The following is a 14,689-nucleotide window of genomic DNA, read 5'->3' as shown; positions in this document are numbered from 1 at the left end:
TAAAGGATTACATAATATATATATTTTTTCTCCAAATTAATCTAGCGTAGTTTTCAGTATTGTTTTCCACAACGGTATTAATCCTTAAAATATCACAGGGCAGCTCGAAAATAGCTCGCAATTTCAAACTGATGTACGATCACCATTGCTTCTATACATGTCTAAAAGGTCTATAGTAGAGCTAACATACTATTAAATCGGTATTCCATTTTCAAGGCGTTTCGTTTTTGGAGGATTCAAAGACATGGGGAAAAGCAGGGCAGAGCCCGCATACTACGCGGTGGCTCGTGGACGTAAAACAGGAATTTTCAACTCATGGTAAGGTGTACAGAATAAATATTTTATGAGATTTCTTCTTTTTTTTCCTTCGCTGGGTCACTTCTTATGTACATCCAATTTGATGGACATGTATTATATTGTTTGTTGATCCAAATGTTTCTCTCATAACTGAGCTATAAACTGTTCTGTAGTAATACTAATGAATTAGGAATGATACTGTCCCCAATGTTTCTGGATATCCCAACAGTCGTTACAAAAAGTTCAAAACATATGATGAAGCCAAAGCATTCTGTGAATCAGGAGGTAGCTATAGCGGTCCATCCAATTCTTCTTTGACTGAGTCATTGTATAGCAAGTCTGTCCGGAATCCAGCCTTGTATTCTCCTTATTCTTATAATCGGAAATCTTCTCTTATTAGAGATGGATCGTCGTCCAAGAACAAATCGTTTACTAGAAGTCTTCCTTTGGAAACCCCGTATTCCCAGCCAAATAGTACGGTTCTTAAACGGACAAGTGTATCCAATCCTGAAATTGTTTATACCGATGGATCAAGTCTAGGAAACGGAAAACACGGTGCTGTTGCTGGCTGTGGTGTATACTTTGGACCAGGAGACCCCAGGAATCTTTCTGAACGTCTTCTTACAGGTGAGCAAACAAACAATAGAGCAGAGCTTCAAGCAATTATTCATGCTCTAGAAAATACCAGTGGTGACGTTATTATTCGTGCAGACAGCAAGTATTCCATCCAAGCTCTAACTGTGTGGAATCAAAAATGGAAAAAAACAAATTATATGACGAGTTCCTCGACACCGGTCAAGAATGTTGATTTGATTACTCGGGCTACGCACCTTATGGAAGACAGGAATGTTCAGTTAGAGTACGTAGAGGGCCATAGTAGTGACTATGGAAATCAGCAGGCTGATCTTTTAGCTCGAAGGGCTGCTGCTTTATGAGTTTATTTACGATTACTCGTCTAGCTATTAGAAGTTATGCATGCTTACTCTTCACACTCGTGTTTTAATTTACGCATAATATAATGGAAGAATTCATGAGAATTCCTTGATTCCCTAAGAATGAATGAAGAAGTATTCCATTTAAATTATGATACCTTAAATCGTTTGATTATATGTTCTCTTTGTGGATTTTATATCCTTTGCCATCCCATCTGCTTCGCATAGTATTTACTGGGTTTTGTCACCGCTTGTAAACAAATGAACATGATTTTTATGCTATTACTGATTAGTGACAATGAGGAAAAATAATAGATGAGCAATCTACTCACTTTTTGAATATTTGAAAGCATTTGTGAAACGGGAGCGAGATATTGAGTTATACATACTCAGTTACTCAAAAGCAAGAGCTTTCAGTAGTCACCAAATGTTTAGGTATCATTTTTTAGAAAACTAGAAGAAAAAGGAAGTGGATTTTTTTGAGATATTTTATGTTTATGGCTGAACACCTTTATAATTGAATCAAGTGAATCACTTAAATGTGATATACAAAGGTTTGAACATATATCCTTTATAAAAATACTCTTTTCTCTTGTCTTGCTTTAAAAGCCAGGAATGCTTGTACAACGGTATGATGAAATGATAGGTTCAAGTCTGTTCGATCTCGAATGTTTGATTAAATGTTCGAGGCTAGGATTTATAGCAGTGTCTTGAAGGTTTAGCGGCTTTGTCTTTTCTTTAAATTACTTTTAATATCTTATTTATTCACATACTCTCAACCCAAAAAAAAAAAAAGACTGATTCCATTCCCGTTTATTTATAATATATTAAAGTTTTAAAGATAGAATAGCAATCTAGTATCACAACCGAGACATTATTATTAGAAATAAATAACATTATTTACCAAGACATCTCATCAAACCGCTGAAGTACATCCACAGATTGTTTGAGCTTTTTGTACTCTGCAATTCTCATGTAGAAAATAGGGCAATCTCTGCTTGAACAGATAACGTCTTGATGCATGCTTCCTTGGCATCTTTGGCATTGCGTCCATAATCTAGCAAACCTGATTTCTAAATCATTAACCTGTCCAACCTGAAGTTGGTACAGTTCAGCAGATCGATCTATACAATTGTCACACAACGCTGCTTTGCTTTTTTTGATTGGAGCTTTACACCCTAAACATGTCTCAACTTTAACAGCAAATTTCATGATTCCCCCAACGCTAGGTGCTGCTACTGAAATAGTTCTGGTATGATCTCCGTGAAGCAAAGAACTGGCCTTTTCTCCCAAAATAGGCTCAAAAATACGAAGTAGAGGTTTTGAGAGTTGGTTTTCTAAATAGTACTTGGCGTCAATCGGAATATTGTTTTCCAATACATAAATTGGATCTTCAGAGCGCATGTAAAATTGGTCGCCTCGTGCACCCTTAATTATAACGTAAGCAACACGATCACCAATCGCTGGTGCTGATCCAGCATCTCTTTTACGCATACGCTCAGCCAGTTCAACGTGAGCTTGTTTAGCAGCGTAATCTGTTTTCGAAAGAGCTTTAGTAATTACAAGTTGCGACATATCAACTTTGTTCTGGAGAAGGTCAGATATAACGCTTTTCGTAAATTCTTGAGCTCCTTCAACATCTTGGTCAATCAACATTTTTCGCAAAGCTGTATCGATAACATATGAAACCAAAGGACAGTTATCACGACGAACGGTTTCGATACCTTTAGAATCCATTTTATCAAACGTGTCCGTCCGAGTCCAAAATAAGCCCGCATACCTCTTTTTGGAAATTAAAAGATAAGGGAAATATACCTTCTCGAATTCCAATTTAATAGGGTCGATGAAATGGTTGGAAACGAAATCGGCTGCTTTTTCACCGAGTTTCATAGCCTCCGGTAATGTTTTGACGCCGAACTTAACCATAACGGAATCTGTGTCTCCGTAAATAACAACAGCATCATGTGAATAGCCATTCTGTATGCGAAAATGATCTTCAACAACTTCTTTAGTTTTTTCAATCATTTGACGACCATAAGACGTAACTGATGAAGAAATTGCCAGACAAGGAAGTCGACCGTTAGTAGCACCAGTAAAACCATAAACGGAATTTGCACTGACCTTCAAAGCCAATTGACGACCATCCAAAACAGCTTTTTTAAAAGGATCTTTTTCGTTTTTCAAGTCCGCTTTTGCTCTCTTACGAGCGTTTAATAAATCTGCCAAAATGATCGGAAGTAAACCCTTACGGACCTGCGGCTTCACAAAATAATCGCCATTGGGAGTGATTGAATAATCTTCATTTGGTTTTAAGTTAAGAGACTTAGCAGTATTAGGATCCAACAACGTGGTATAGCAAAGATTATGGGCCTGCATAATAGAGGGGTATAGAGAGCTAAAATCCAAAGTAGCGATCGGGGTATCGTAATATCCCTTCGTGGGTTCAATGACAGTAGCACCTTCATATTGCTCATCTGTTCCATTAACTTTGATATTGGGAACCACTAGGTCATGCTGAAGTGCTTTGCGGAACAATTGTGAAATAACCTTAACTTGTTGCCCACGAGATAATAGATAATTAAATGGTACACCAGTTACTCTTGCCATTTCTGTGTAATTAACGAAGCACATTAGCTTATCCATGAGTCGCTGAGGTAAATACGCATCCTTTAAGCAATAAATAGCTAGACGTCTTCTGGAATCTGCAGTACCGTTATGTAAGTCAGTAATAATAGAATGATGAACATCCTCTTTCTGTTCCCCTAGAAACTGCGCACAAACAGCATTCAAGGAATAAGATCGTAACTTGAAGTCACGCTGCATAACTTGGAGTAAATCCAGTTGAAGTCGTCCGGGGATTTGGATTGACTTACTTTCACGGGTACCGTAAGCCTTACTTGAGAAGGTAGTATCTTTGGCAACAGTATAGTAATTCTTAATGCGACCGATTAAAGGGAAGTCATTGACACGTAAAGTTTTGGCACGATCAAGTAGATAAGGGAAATCAAAATTGCTAATATTATAACCGATCATTACGTCTGGATCAACCTCGCGAACGAATTTTGACCAAGCTAAAAGCATTTCTGATTGACTTTGAAATTCAAAAACATGGGTACCTACTATTTGAGAGCAAGTATCCACACAAAACACATTTCGAACGAAAGGATCTTTATCACCATATTGCGTAACGATGTTTGCGATTTGGATGACTGGATCAATAGAGGCATCAGGAAAAATGCCTTTACGGCCGGCGCATTCTATATCAAAACTCAGAATACGAAGAGGAGCCATTTTTAACCATTCACCTTCTGCAGGAAGACTTATCAAATCTTTATAGTGAATCCAAGCTTCAATTTGACAATCTGAGACGCAGTTCTGATACCGAAATTGGTATTTTCCTGCTGGTAATTGAAGCCAGCTCATACCAGCTACATTACAGTCAATCATAAAACGCATAAGATACTGCGTATTACTTTCAAATGTTATTACAGAGGTAGGAAAGAGCCCTTCAAAATTCATTTCGTTTCTTTCAAACACATTTCGAGCACGAGATACCAATCGAGGATCTGTTATGAAAATCTTGATGAATGGTGATTTCTCGTTTCCTTGAAAACCGTAGAGATTTTCTTTCATTTCAAGAGTGCAATGATCAATTACGCCTCCATTACATACTGCATCCAATTCCCTGGAAAATTGTTCAATCATTTCAGCCCGGAAGCCTACGGGCGCCTTTATGTAGAAGTATGGAAGAAATCCAGTTACATGCGTTAAAATACTATTACCATGATCTGTTACACCAAACAAACGTATAGAAGGTACAGGTCCTTCGGTGAATTCTTCACAATCGATTTGTTGGAAAAATATGTCATCCTTTTCAGTATTGAGAGGCGATAGAGCAGGACGTTGCCATTTCTGATCTTTGGTAGCTAATTATGTTAGTACTTCATTAAACAAAGGCTTCTTTCTATAACATTTTCCTGTTAATCATGCTTATTTTGAACTTACCTTTTTCAACATCTTGATCCACCTCAACAGCATATTCACTTAACTCGTCAAGGAACGTTGAAGATTTTTCTTTAGACTTTATCCCATTCAAGTCGTCCGTCGATTCTGTTCGACGCCTCTTTGGTTCTACCAATTCACCGTTCGTAGACGGTGTTTTACCATTTTGCTTTCCCATCAGATAGTTTTCCTTATTAGACATCTCACTGTCATCTATCCTATTTGCCATCCAGTTTTAATAAAATTACAACGGCAAAGGTACAGGAAGGCAGGAAGACGGTTGATACTTAGTGTTCAATTTTATGTTGCTCTGCTTTCAGTATAGTGTACTACTACTTCGTTATTAGAGGTAAGCTATTGGACCCGTTTTACAAGACAAAGGATTGTTTTTGGCTAAGGATAAAACTGTATAATTTTTTATATTACTACTTCGTTTATCCTGAATAACGTTCGCTGCGTTCGTATAATGTGGATACTCAAGCTAAACAGAAAAGCAGTATAGAGTACTTGCTATTACTCTCGTTCTAATGCTTTTGATCAATGAAGTACAAAATAACACATTCAACAAGTTGGATTCATAAAATGTCAGAGATTGAAACTTCAACAGTATTTCGTATTATTAGTTTTCATTTTTTTTTATTCCCGACTATCTACATAAACAAAACCCAGAAAGGAAATTAATAAACAAAACTAGTAAGGACTGAACATAGGCACCTATTGGCAAAAAAAAGGAGGAAAGGAAAGGAAAGGAAAGGGCGTAACAAGAAACAACGGAATTTACAGGAATTTTTTAGTAAGCAAAGTAAATCCCAAATAAAAAAGAAAAGGAAAGAACAAACGAAGATTGCCATATAAGACGGCAATCATTAATTTTTCAACAACTGAAAACGGAGCAAGCATAAGCAATTTAAACTCTATATATTGGTTTAGCAAAATCATTTGGTAACATCTAGCAAAATTTGAACAAGGAAGTCCTAAGAACCACGCGGTTCTATTGAAAGTGACTTATCAAAAAGATCAGATAAATCCTGGTTCACACGTCGGCAATGTCGGCGAATGGTGTTTGTAAATCTTTCATTTTCATCATAATTATAGAAAACGGATTGGAAAGAACATATTTCATCAACGACACTACATATGCGTTGTCGTTTGCTGAAGTTTATCAAGTGAGGAAAGCCATCAATAATTTCTGAGTTTCCCTCATCGATAAATGTCAAATCGCTTAGAAAGACTCCCAAGAACGGAACACAAGGGAGTTCAATCTGTTTTATCAGAGTTCGGTAAGCAACGAAATTCTTCTTGCTTTCGACTACTTCTTGTAGACCTTTTAACTTATTGGTATCATCCAAAGAGACCTGCTTGTACGCAGCCCGCAAACGGTACACCGGAGCAGAATTTAATGCTGAAACAATGGCTATTAAAGTTGAGAAATTATGAATTGCTAAACATTCATAAGCCACTTGGATAAAATAAGAAATTACGAAGGCACGAGCTTTGACGTTTTTTCTTTCAAGGATACAATTTATTATCCAGAAAGTGAAACAATTGGAAAAATTGATAGAATCTCGTATAGCGCTGCAAGATCTGTGGTCTAACCATCGCTTATTTATCCATTCCGAAGTAGGAATACTTTTGAAACAGTCGAATTCGATGATAGTGGCTTGAATAGCAAAGTCTTTCGGTGAATAAGCAAAAACGTTGACAGTAGCAACCTGGTTAATCGGTTCTGGAACTTCCGGTTCCTTCCATAAATTATCAATTTCCTCAAGGATAACCGTTCCTATATGGAATGAAGGAATAACAAAATCACGTACAAACGCGCTCAACTCAGACAGGCATACTAAAACTCGTTTCGAGTTTAAGTCTTCTGCAAAGTATTTCTGCACCCACAAATTCATAACTGTACATATATTTTTCTTTTTTATCAGGTCCTTCTTTTTCCAAATACTTAGTTTATCTTCGGTAATATCAGGAGGAATTGAGCTGTGATATTTCATAATTAGCAAAGAGAGTAACTCGTTTGCTGTAACAAAACTTCTGTAAGTTAATAAAAAAATATGCCTAAACTCCTTATCCATGTGCACATTAGCTACAAGATAATTAACAAGCGCAGAGAGCGTTCCGCCTCTCAGTTTGTTATTGTTGATAATTAATGGCTCATCCGAGATGTCATCCAAAAGAGTAGAAAGTCGTCGAGACCATCTCCATATAGTAAAACTTTCCCTGCTGCCGCTGCTAACGGCAGTATAGCCAGATGATCTAGAAATCTCTGAAGGGCTATCCATATTTAAAGACAATCTCAATGTTTCGGGTTCATATGATTCATCAGCGAAAGAGTTTTTAAAACTGTTACACAAAAAGTCGGTATTATCGCAATCAACAAACGCTTGACCTTTGACCAAGGAAAATATGGTTTCAAATAGTTGTTGATAGTTTAAACCAATACTTGCTATCCTCATAATAATAGATTGCTTATCAATATTCCCAAGGTCAATCTCCTGAAAAAAACAAGTTAACTCAACGATAAGATCAAAGCAAATCTGTTTTCTGGTAAGAAAAAGATGTAATGAATTATCGTTACTAGAGTCCACTAAAGTGGATAGATTCCACTTCTCAATACAAGTAAGAACCTCCTTGCACTGACTAATTAGAGGATAACATATATCATCAATAAGATTATCATCAACAATTGAGGTTTCACTCTTAAGCTTTTCCATAGACTCAACGCAAATTTGAAAAAGGAAATATAAATAAGTATCCAAGCTACTTAGAGTAGAAGCGCTCGAGAGAAATCGAGCATCATCTGCAGAGTTGGCTAATCCGTTACCAGGCCCATTTTCGGCAGTAGGTATATCTTCAACAAAAGCGATTGAATTTGTATAAAGCCGTAGATAAGAGCTGTTATTAGCACAGGTAATCATAAATGACTGTAATATATAGAACAACTTTTCAGTACACGAACTGAGCATGGGAATCAGTATTCCTCTTGCGAAGTTCACACTTTTTAAATCAGCCAACAAAGCAAGACGGGAAAGATGCGGAAACAGTCTTTCAAAAAAGACGTAAATTGAGCTTCCTGTTTCCGAGCCTCTTGGGGTATTATGTAGTAAAAAATAAAAAACTCCTGTCGAATCAAATAAAGAAAACAGCTCGCGTTGTACAGAATGCACACAGTATGGTACATGATCCAATTCACCGCATTTCAAGCTATAAAAAATATGAGAAAACAAAAAAGATATTCTTTCATATTGAGCGTACAAATCTAATCCTTCGTGTTTTTGCAGTACTAAATTATTGGATAAAGGCAAGGAATTCACTGATGAAGAAGTGTCAATGTTGTACTGAGGAAACGAAGACGCGCTGGACATAAAAGTAGAGGGTCGAATCTTAGGCTGACTCGAGGTCGACGACTGCGGACATGCAGATACTGGATATCCATGAGATTTCCCGCTTAAAAACATCGGTACACCAAAATCATCGAGGGGATAAGATTCCGACCCAGACTGAAACAAGTCTTTGTGTGGACTAGTTGATTCAGTCTTTGAAACTGAATGAAAGTAATTACCATATTGACTACGATCATCGGAAGATGGCGTTGGAAGCGGCGGGGAATTCATTGGGCTATCCAGCGAAGGGGAAGGGGACCCGAAGTCGTCGTTAGCAAATCCAGAATTTCCTGTCGCCGAAAAAGAGTCTGTACGAAAACCAGGGGAGGTGTAGCCATAACTAGATGGAGAAGGAGAGGCCGAAGACGAAAATGTTAGGCTAACTGGAGTATTCGGCTTGGAATGGTTTTGGTCATTGGAACCAAGCTGAAGAGGATTTTGTAATTTGAGCTTGACTTTTCTAAAATTCTTCTTCATTTTATAAAGTTAAATAATATAGACAAAAAATTCAAAAAGAAAAAAGAAAAAAAGAAAAAAAGCGAAGAGTTAGTTGTCTCAAGAAAAAAGCGATAGCAAACCAAAAAATAAGAACTAGAAAAAGACAATTAAGGCATAATATAAAATCGGAATTAATATGCTGTCGTTCTCTAATTTAAAAAGACAAAAGAACTAAGCGTAAAATGAGAAATGATTCTTAAAATATAAGACGTAAACAGACAGTCGATTCACAACGAACAGTCAAGAAAAAATAAAAGAAGAAAATTTAAAGAAGAAGTTTAGGTATTCATGTACTCTAGTTTCCGAGAGTGCAAACCATAAATACGTTGTTCACAGCTCGATTTGGCAAACTGTGGTGGTAGGTAGGAAATTTGGCTTCAGTGGAAAAAGTACGCGAGCTGGAGCAAATACTATTACGTTTGACAAAAGCTCAAATCTCTCTTTAAGAATTTGTTCGTAGAAATTGAAAATAATATTTAATAAAAGAAAAATAGAAAGCAAATGTAGGTGATTTGAAAGAACAGAGTACAACATCGACTACCCCAAGCAGTTTAGCTAAGCTCGTATTTAATTTTTACAGAGTGTACCAATGTAGACAGATAATTACAGTGTAATTGAATAGAAAACAATAAATGAAAGAAGAACAATCATGAAATAATAAAGTCGAGATTATTCCCAAGATTGTATATTATTTAGATTGATTATTTATTTACTAGACAGGAAATTATTAGTCAAACTATGAATACTTTTTAAGCAACCTTCCGACCAAATTACCAATAACCTCAGATACCCTCAAAAAAACAAAAAATAACATAAATAAATGATTCCGTTCGGTTATGCAAAATGTATACCAACTTGATGGAAAGCATGCAATAGAGCCAAGAACTCTGTTTCGCCGCATTTTGATCCACGAGCATCTTGAAGATTGATGCTTGTAAGAACTTGGTCTATTAAAACCTTAACGTCAAAGTTATCTTCAATCATCCGTTCGTTCTGAGAGCACCAAGTCCTGTAATTTCTCTCTATCAATTCTAATACGGATCCTGACTTGAAACAAGCACCAACGGTTTTGTTTTTTCTCATAAAGATGATTCGCAAAAGACCATCCCATTCCTCAAACGAAATTGGAGGAGCTGGGCTCTTAGGTTCAATACGAACGACACTAGACTCGACAAGAGGAGGGGGTCTAAAGTTGTTTTTACCAACCTTCATAATGTGTTTCACGTGAGCCCACATTTGAACGTTTGCAGACAAGCGACAATATAAAGCGTCGCCAGGTCGGGCAATTAAACGCAAAGCAAATTCACGCTGAAACATAAGAATACTTGAACGAGGAGCTGGCTTTTGTTGGAGGATTTTGAAAACCAAAGGTGAAGAAATTTGATATGGTGTGTTGGAGACACAAACATCGAAATAGGGGAGATCTGTTTTGACGACATCTCCTAAAATCACCTGCAACTTCTTTTCGTAAGGAGTACCCTGTACACGTTTCGTCAATTCTGCAGCCATACGAGGATCCATTTCCACGGCAATGACTTTTTTAGCCTTTTCGAGCATACGGACAGTCAAGTTACCAGTACCAGGACCAACTTCAAGTACTGTGTCTGATTGTTTAATGTCAGCCTATAATAAAACGTTAATCGGTTAATTCTCCATATAGTTTTCATAGTTTTCATACCTTGTCAACAATGCCTTGTGCAACAAGAGGATTTTTCAAGATGTGCTGGCCAAAATCTTTATTGAACTTAAAGACTGCATTTCTAGCTTCGGCTTGAGAAGCAGCATTATTTGTACGAGCACGTACTTTGCCCATTGTTCTAAAGGTATTAAAATGAGTAGAGACTCATTGGAATTTTCGTTGGTTTTTCTCTTTTGGATAAGCCACTTGTGTGCAATTCGTTATCCGTTTATTGTGATTTACTGATGATGCTATTTTCCATATCGAGTACCATATATCTCTTTATACTAATATATAAAGCTGCTTTTCATGCTCTATTTTTCTAATGATGTATCAATGTTTGTTTATAAAGTTATGAATTGTAAATAAGACGAGTTTTATAAGTCTTTAGCTACAATGAGTGAATTATTAAGAAGTTAAAAATTGTCTTAAATTTTTATAATCAAAATTCAGCGATGAACAAACTCAAATAATGTTGATTTCATATGTTATTGCCAATTTAAATTGCTTAAATCGAATTATTTACATGCAAGCATATTTATCTTTTATTTCAACAATTTAGTCCAAAAACGAAGATACATACACTAAAATTTATTGTATGAATTATCAAACTTATACGAATGATTTCGTGGTCACTGTTTACAAATGCAAGGTCCGTTCGTTCATTATTCTCTGTTTCGTTTCCTGTCATTTTATTTTTATTTTTATTCTCAATTTATTTAAATTAAATTTATTTTATGTTTTATTGCTTTCAGCATTTTTGACATATAATTTAAATATTATTTACTAAAAATGCCATACCTAATTATGATTTATAAATAATTGATCTTCTATAAATAACATGGTCCTTTTGAGGCGCTCCGTAGTGTTTACGATATAGTTTTGCCAGCTTCCTGAAAGCAAACCAAAAAATACCTCCCATATTGTTTTCCCTTGTAGATCCACCAAGAAATTATAGCATTCCGTAGATACATCACAAAGAAAACTGAAGTTCTCAATTTGCCAATCAACAAATATAGCAACTTTCTCCTCTTCCATTTCTTGTTCTACTGAAGGAATTCCCCCTGCAAATCGCAACAACCCTTTTTCCAAAGCATAAAATTTTGTTATAGTATCATTCAATATTAAACAATGCTTTGCTCTGGTGAGGGCGACATAAAGAATGTTAATCTCTTCCTTCAGATACCGTGAAAACCCAATTCGTGCATAAGAAGTGCTATCAAATTTTGGTCGAAAATCATTACCTAATTGTACATTATCCCATTCCAAACCTTTTGATTGATGTGCAGTCGCCAATATAATTCCATTTTCCCCCTCATCTTTTGACTGAATCAGTCTTTGCTCACAGTTGTCTAACCTCGTAAGAAAAGTTTCACTAAATAACTCTTCTGCCATATCATACACCAAGGCAAGTTCAGGGTCTTCTTCTGCAGAATTTTTTACATGTGTTTCAAATTCAGCCCATGAGGAAAACTCTCTTAATTTCGGATGAGACGGCCGTTGTCCTTGAGCAAGTTCTGAACCGCTACGTAGGAGTTGAAATGCTTTCTTTTTCATCGAACCGAGTATAGTTATAGGGATATTTTTCGGTAAAGACACGGACAAACGAATCGACTGCAAAATGAGCTCTTAAAAATATTTGCTTAGTATTTAAATTCTTATCAGCTTTATCGCTTACCTTTGTTGGTTCTAAATATCATGGTGTGAGGAATAAAACGAAAGTGTTCATTAATCACTGAAAATGGTTCGTTCACGGAACGAAAAACTCGATCATCCTGTACGCCCCTAAGTTTAACATTCTCTCCCTTTAAAGACAAGATGAAATTGGCATATTTAGCCACTGAATTACCAAATCGAAAACTTTTTGTCAAGTATAGCTGTTTTGTAGAAGGATAGAGTGTTTCATCAAATGCACAGGCATCAGCTCCCCGAAACCCGTAAATACATTGATGAGCATCACCAACGATGACAATTCTAGCATGCTTTTGCCTGTATATAACATCTACCATGCACCGAGTAAAATCTTGAGCCTCATCAAATAGTATGTAATCATATTTTGAGAATATATTGGGAAATTCATATAAATGCAGCAACTTCATATACGCATCAGGAATCAAAGGGGCATATGAACAATCAAAATTAATAATTAGAGCCCATAATTTCCTAACATATGATAGTAATTTTTCTTTAGACAGTTGAGTGACTTCTAAAGTACGCTTACTTAGGTGTCGAAAACTCAAATGAGAATCTGTCGAATGCATAAATCGGTTTAAGGTGAACATGATATGAGATGCAACTAGGGTTGCAGAAGGAGTTCCGGGAGACGCCTTTCGATTTGATTTAGGAAACGCAGCTTGCAGTGACAATAAGTTCGCAATATTACTATTAGAGAGTTGTCTTTCGAGCTTTGAGGCAGGAAGATCTGCTTGAGCTAGGATAGCACCGTAAGCTAAACCATGCATAGTGGAGCACTTGACGTTTAAGGGGAAACGTTGTTCAGCTTCTTCTTTAGCGGCTTTGTTGAATGCAACATATAAAATCTTGTTATTTGGTCTATTACGGGAGAACTCTAAGAGAGCTTTTGTTTTTCCGGTTCCTGCAAAAGCTTTGACTTTCAGAACTTCTCCGGGATGCAGTTCACATTCCACAATTCGTTTCTGTTCTGCTGTAAGGCCCTGCTCAAAGGTATTGTCAAATGGTGATTCTATAGAGAAAATGATATCCTGAAATCTGCTACTAGTGGAAATTAAGGTTTGAGAGAGTGGATCGCGGTAATGCTCATAATCAGTTTTTACAATCGTAAGGAGAGTATCAAGAAAATAAGCAAATTCAATAGCTGTTGAAGAGGAAATATCATACAAGACATTAAAAAAATACCACATATCTTCTTCAAAGACCATTCCAACGAATAATGTCTGTAAAAAGCGACTTTGAAGAGTACGACCTTGAAACGAAGCCAATGCTCTTTCAGCAGCTGGAGATAAGTACTGTTGAATTTGAAGACAAACAGATTCCAACCATTCATTATCTACGTCGTTCAAAGAGAAGAAGGATGTTTTGACTTTCTTTCCATGAAGGTCCAGTCCATATTGGGAAGTCAAAAGATTGTCTATACATATGCCGATTTGTTCAACTTTCACTGGTCCTGGGAGTAATCCACAGATGGATTTTAGTTCATCAGATTTAGCATAATACTCACGTTCTGCAACTGTCGAAGATACCTGGGTACCACTCACAAATCCGTTCGAAACTGCAGGTGCATAACCCACACCTAAAGCTTCTTTAAGCAGCTTATTTTTATGCGTATTAAGTTCATAATGTTTCTTTTTCCAAAATAAATCAATTGAGGCCTCCAATACAGGATACACTGATGGTACAACAGCCACTAAGTTTTGAATATCCTGGACAGACAAAAAACGACAAATTAACGGCAAAAGTTCTGTTGGAAGCTGAATAAAAGAAGGATGAAAAGATTGTATACCATTCATATAAATATTTTTACTTGAAGGAGCGTATTATTGAAATGGACAATGACCACATTACCCTATGGTCTTGGTAATGTGACAACAAGTCGAGTCGAAGCAAGTAGTACCTTTTTTCTTTGGTTTGAAAAGAAGACGCTTTTAGATAATTTAGATTCTTAGTTGTTTTTTGTATTTGAATATGACACCTGCCTTTATACGTATCGCGAATTTGGCATTTCTTTCTTTACAAGTACATTCAACGTTAGATCCATTTGAGCTGTTCGCTTTCTTTGAAGAAATATATAATCGATAACTAATACTACCTGTTTTCTTTGAATCGAGAAGAAGGTATGCAAAGCAACCATATGATTGCCTCGACCTACTATAAACTTCCAAGTTCCTTATACTTTTTATACTACATCTAAATTTATT

General features: G+C 36.4%; 5 protein-coding genes across 5 annotated transcripts; 1 reads left to right on the top strand and 4 right to left on the bottom strand.

The window, feature by feature from the left end:
- Positions 1 to 127: 127 nt before the first annotated feature.
- On the top strand, positions 128 to 2,094 carry SOCG_00290 (ribonuclease H Rnh1). The gene is made up of 2 exons (XM_013162710.1): positions 128 to 318; positions 488 to 2,094. Exons 1-2 carry the CDS (start codon positions 245 to 247, stop codon positions 1,230 to 1,232), a joined length of 819 nt encoding a protein of 272 aa, XP_013018164.1. The 5' UTR covers positions 128 to 244; the 3' UTR covers positions 1,233 to 2,094.
- SOCG_00289 (DNA polymerase delta catalytic subunit Cdc6) lies at positions 2,002 to 5,802 on the bottom strand. The gene is made up of 2 exons (XM_013162709.1): positions 5,235 to 5,802; positions 2,002 to 5,155 (listed from the first exon to the last, which is right to left on the bottom strand). Exons 1-2 carry the CDS (start codon positions 5,458 to 5,460, stop codon positions 2,130 to 2,132), a joined length of 3,252 nt encoding a protein of 1,083 aa, XP_013018163.1. The 5' UTR covers positions 5,461 to 5,802; the 3' UTR covers positions 2,002 to 2,129.
- On the bottom strand, positions 5,794 to 9,520 carry SOCG_00288 (exchange factor Cdc25p-like protein). Its single transcript, XM_013162708.1, has one exon. It carries the CDS (start codon positions 9,092 to 9,094, stop codon positions 6,206 to 6,208), a length of 2,889 nt encoding a protein of 962 aa, XP_013018162.1. The 5' UTR covers positions 9,095 to 9,520; the 3' UTR covers positions 5,794 to 6,205.
- Positions 9,521 to 9,778: 258 nt separating this feature from the next.
- Positions 9,779 to 11,037, bottom strand: SOCG_00287 (18S rRNA dimethylase). Its single transcript, XM_013162707.1, has 2 exons — positions 10,794 to 11,037; positions 9,779 to 10,738 (listed from the first exon to the last, which is right to left on the bottom strand). The coding sequence occupies exons 1-2, from the start codon at positions 10,926 to 10,928 to the stop codon at positions 9,950 to 9,952; spliced, it is 924 nt and encodes a 307-aa protein (XP_013018161.1). The 5' UTR covers positions 10,929 to 11,037; the 3' UTR covers positions 9,779 to 9,949.
- Positions 11,038 to 11,542: 505 nt separating this feature from the next.
- On the bottom strand, positions 11,543 to 14,344 carry SOCG_00286 (DNA helicase I). The gene is made up of 2 exons (XM_013162706.1): positions 12,472 to 14,344; positions 11,543 to 12,421 (listed from the first exon to the last, which is right to left on the bottom strand). Exons 1-2 carry the CDS (start codon positions 14,279 to 14,281, stop codon positions 11,595 to 11,597), a joined length of 2,637 nt encoding a protein of 878 aa, XP_013018160.1. The 5' UTR covers positions 14,282 to 14,344; the 3' UTR covers positions 11,543 to 11,594.
- Positions 14,345 to 14,689: the final 345 nt, after the last annotated feature.

Source organism: Schizosaccharomyces octosporus, assembly GCF_000150505.1.
Source record: "Schizosaccharomyces octosporus yFS286 unplaced genomic scaffold supercont6.2, whole genome shotgun sequence".
Lineage (NCBI taxonomy): Eukaryota > Fungi > Ascomycota > Schizosaccharomycetes > Schizosaccharomycetales > Schizosaccharomycetaceae > Schizosaccharomyces > Schizosaccharomyces octosporus.
Note: the sequence above shows the minus strand (reverse complement) of the source record. Positions and strands in the feature narration are given on the sequence as shown.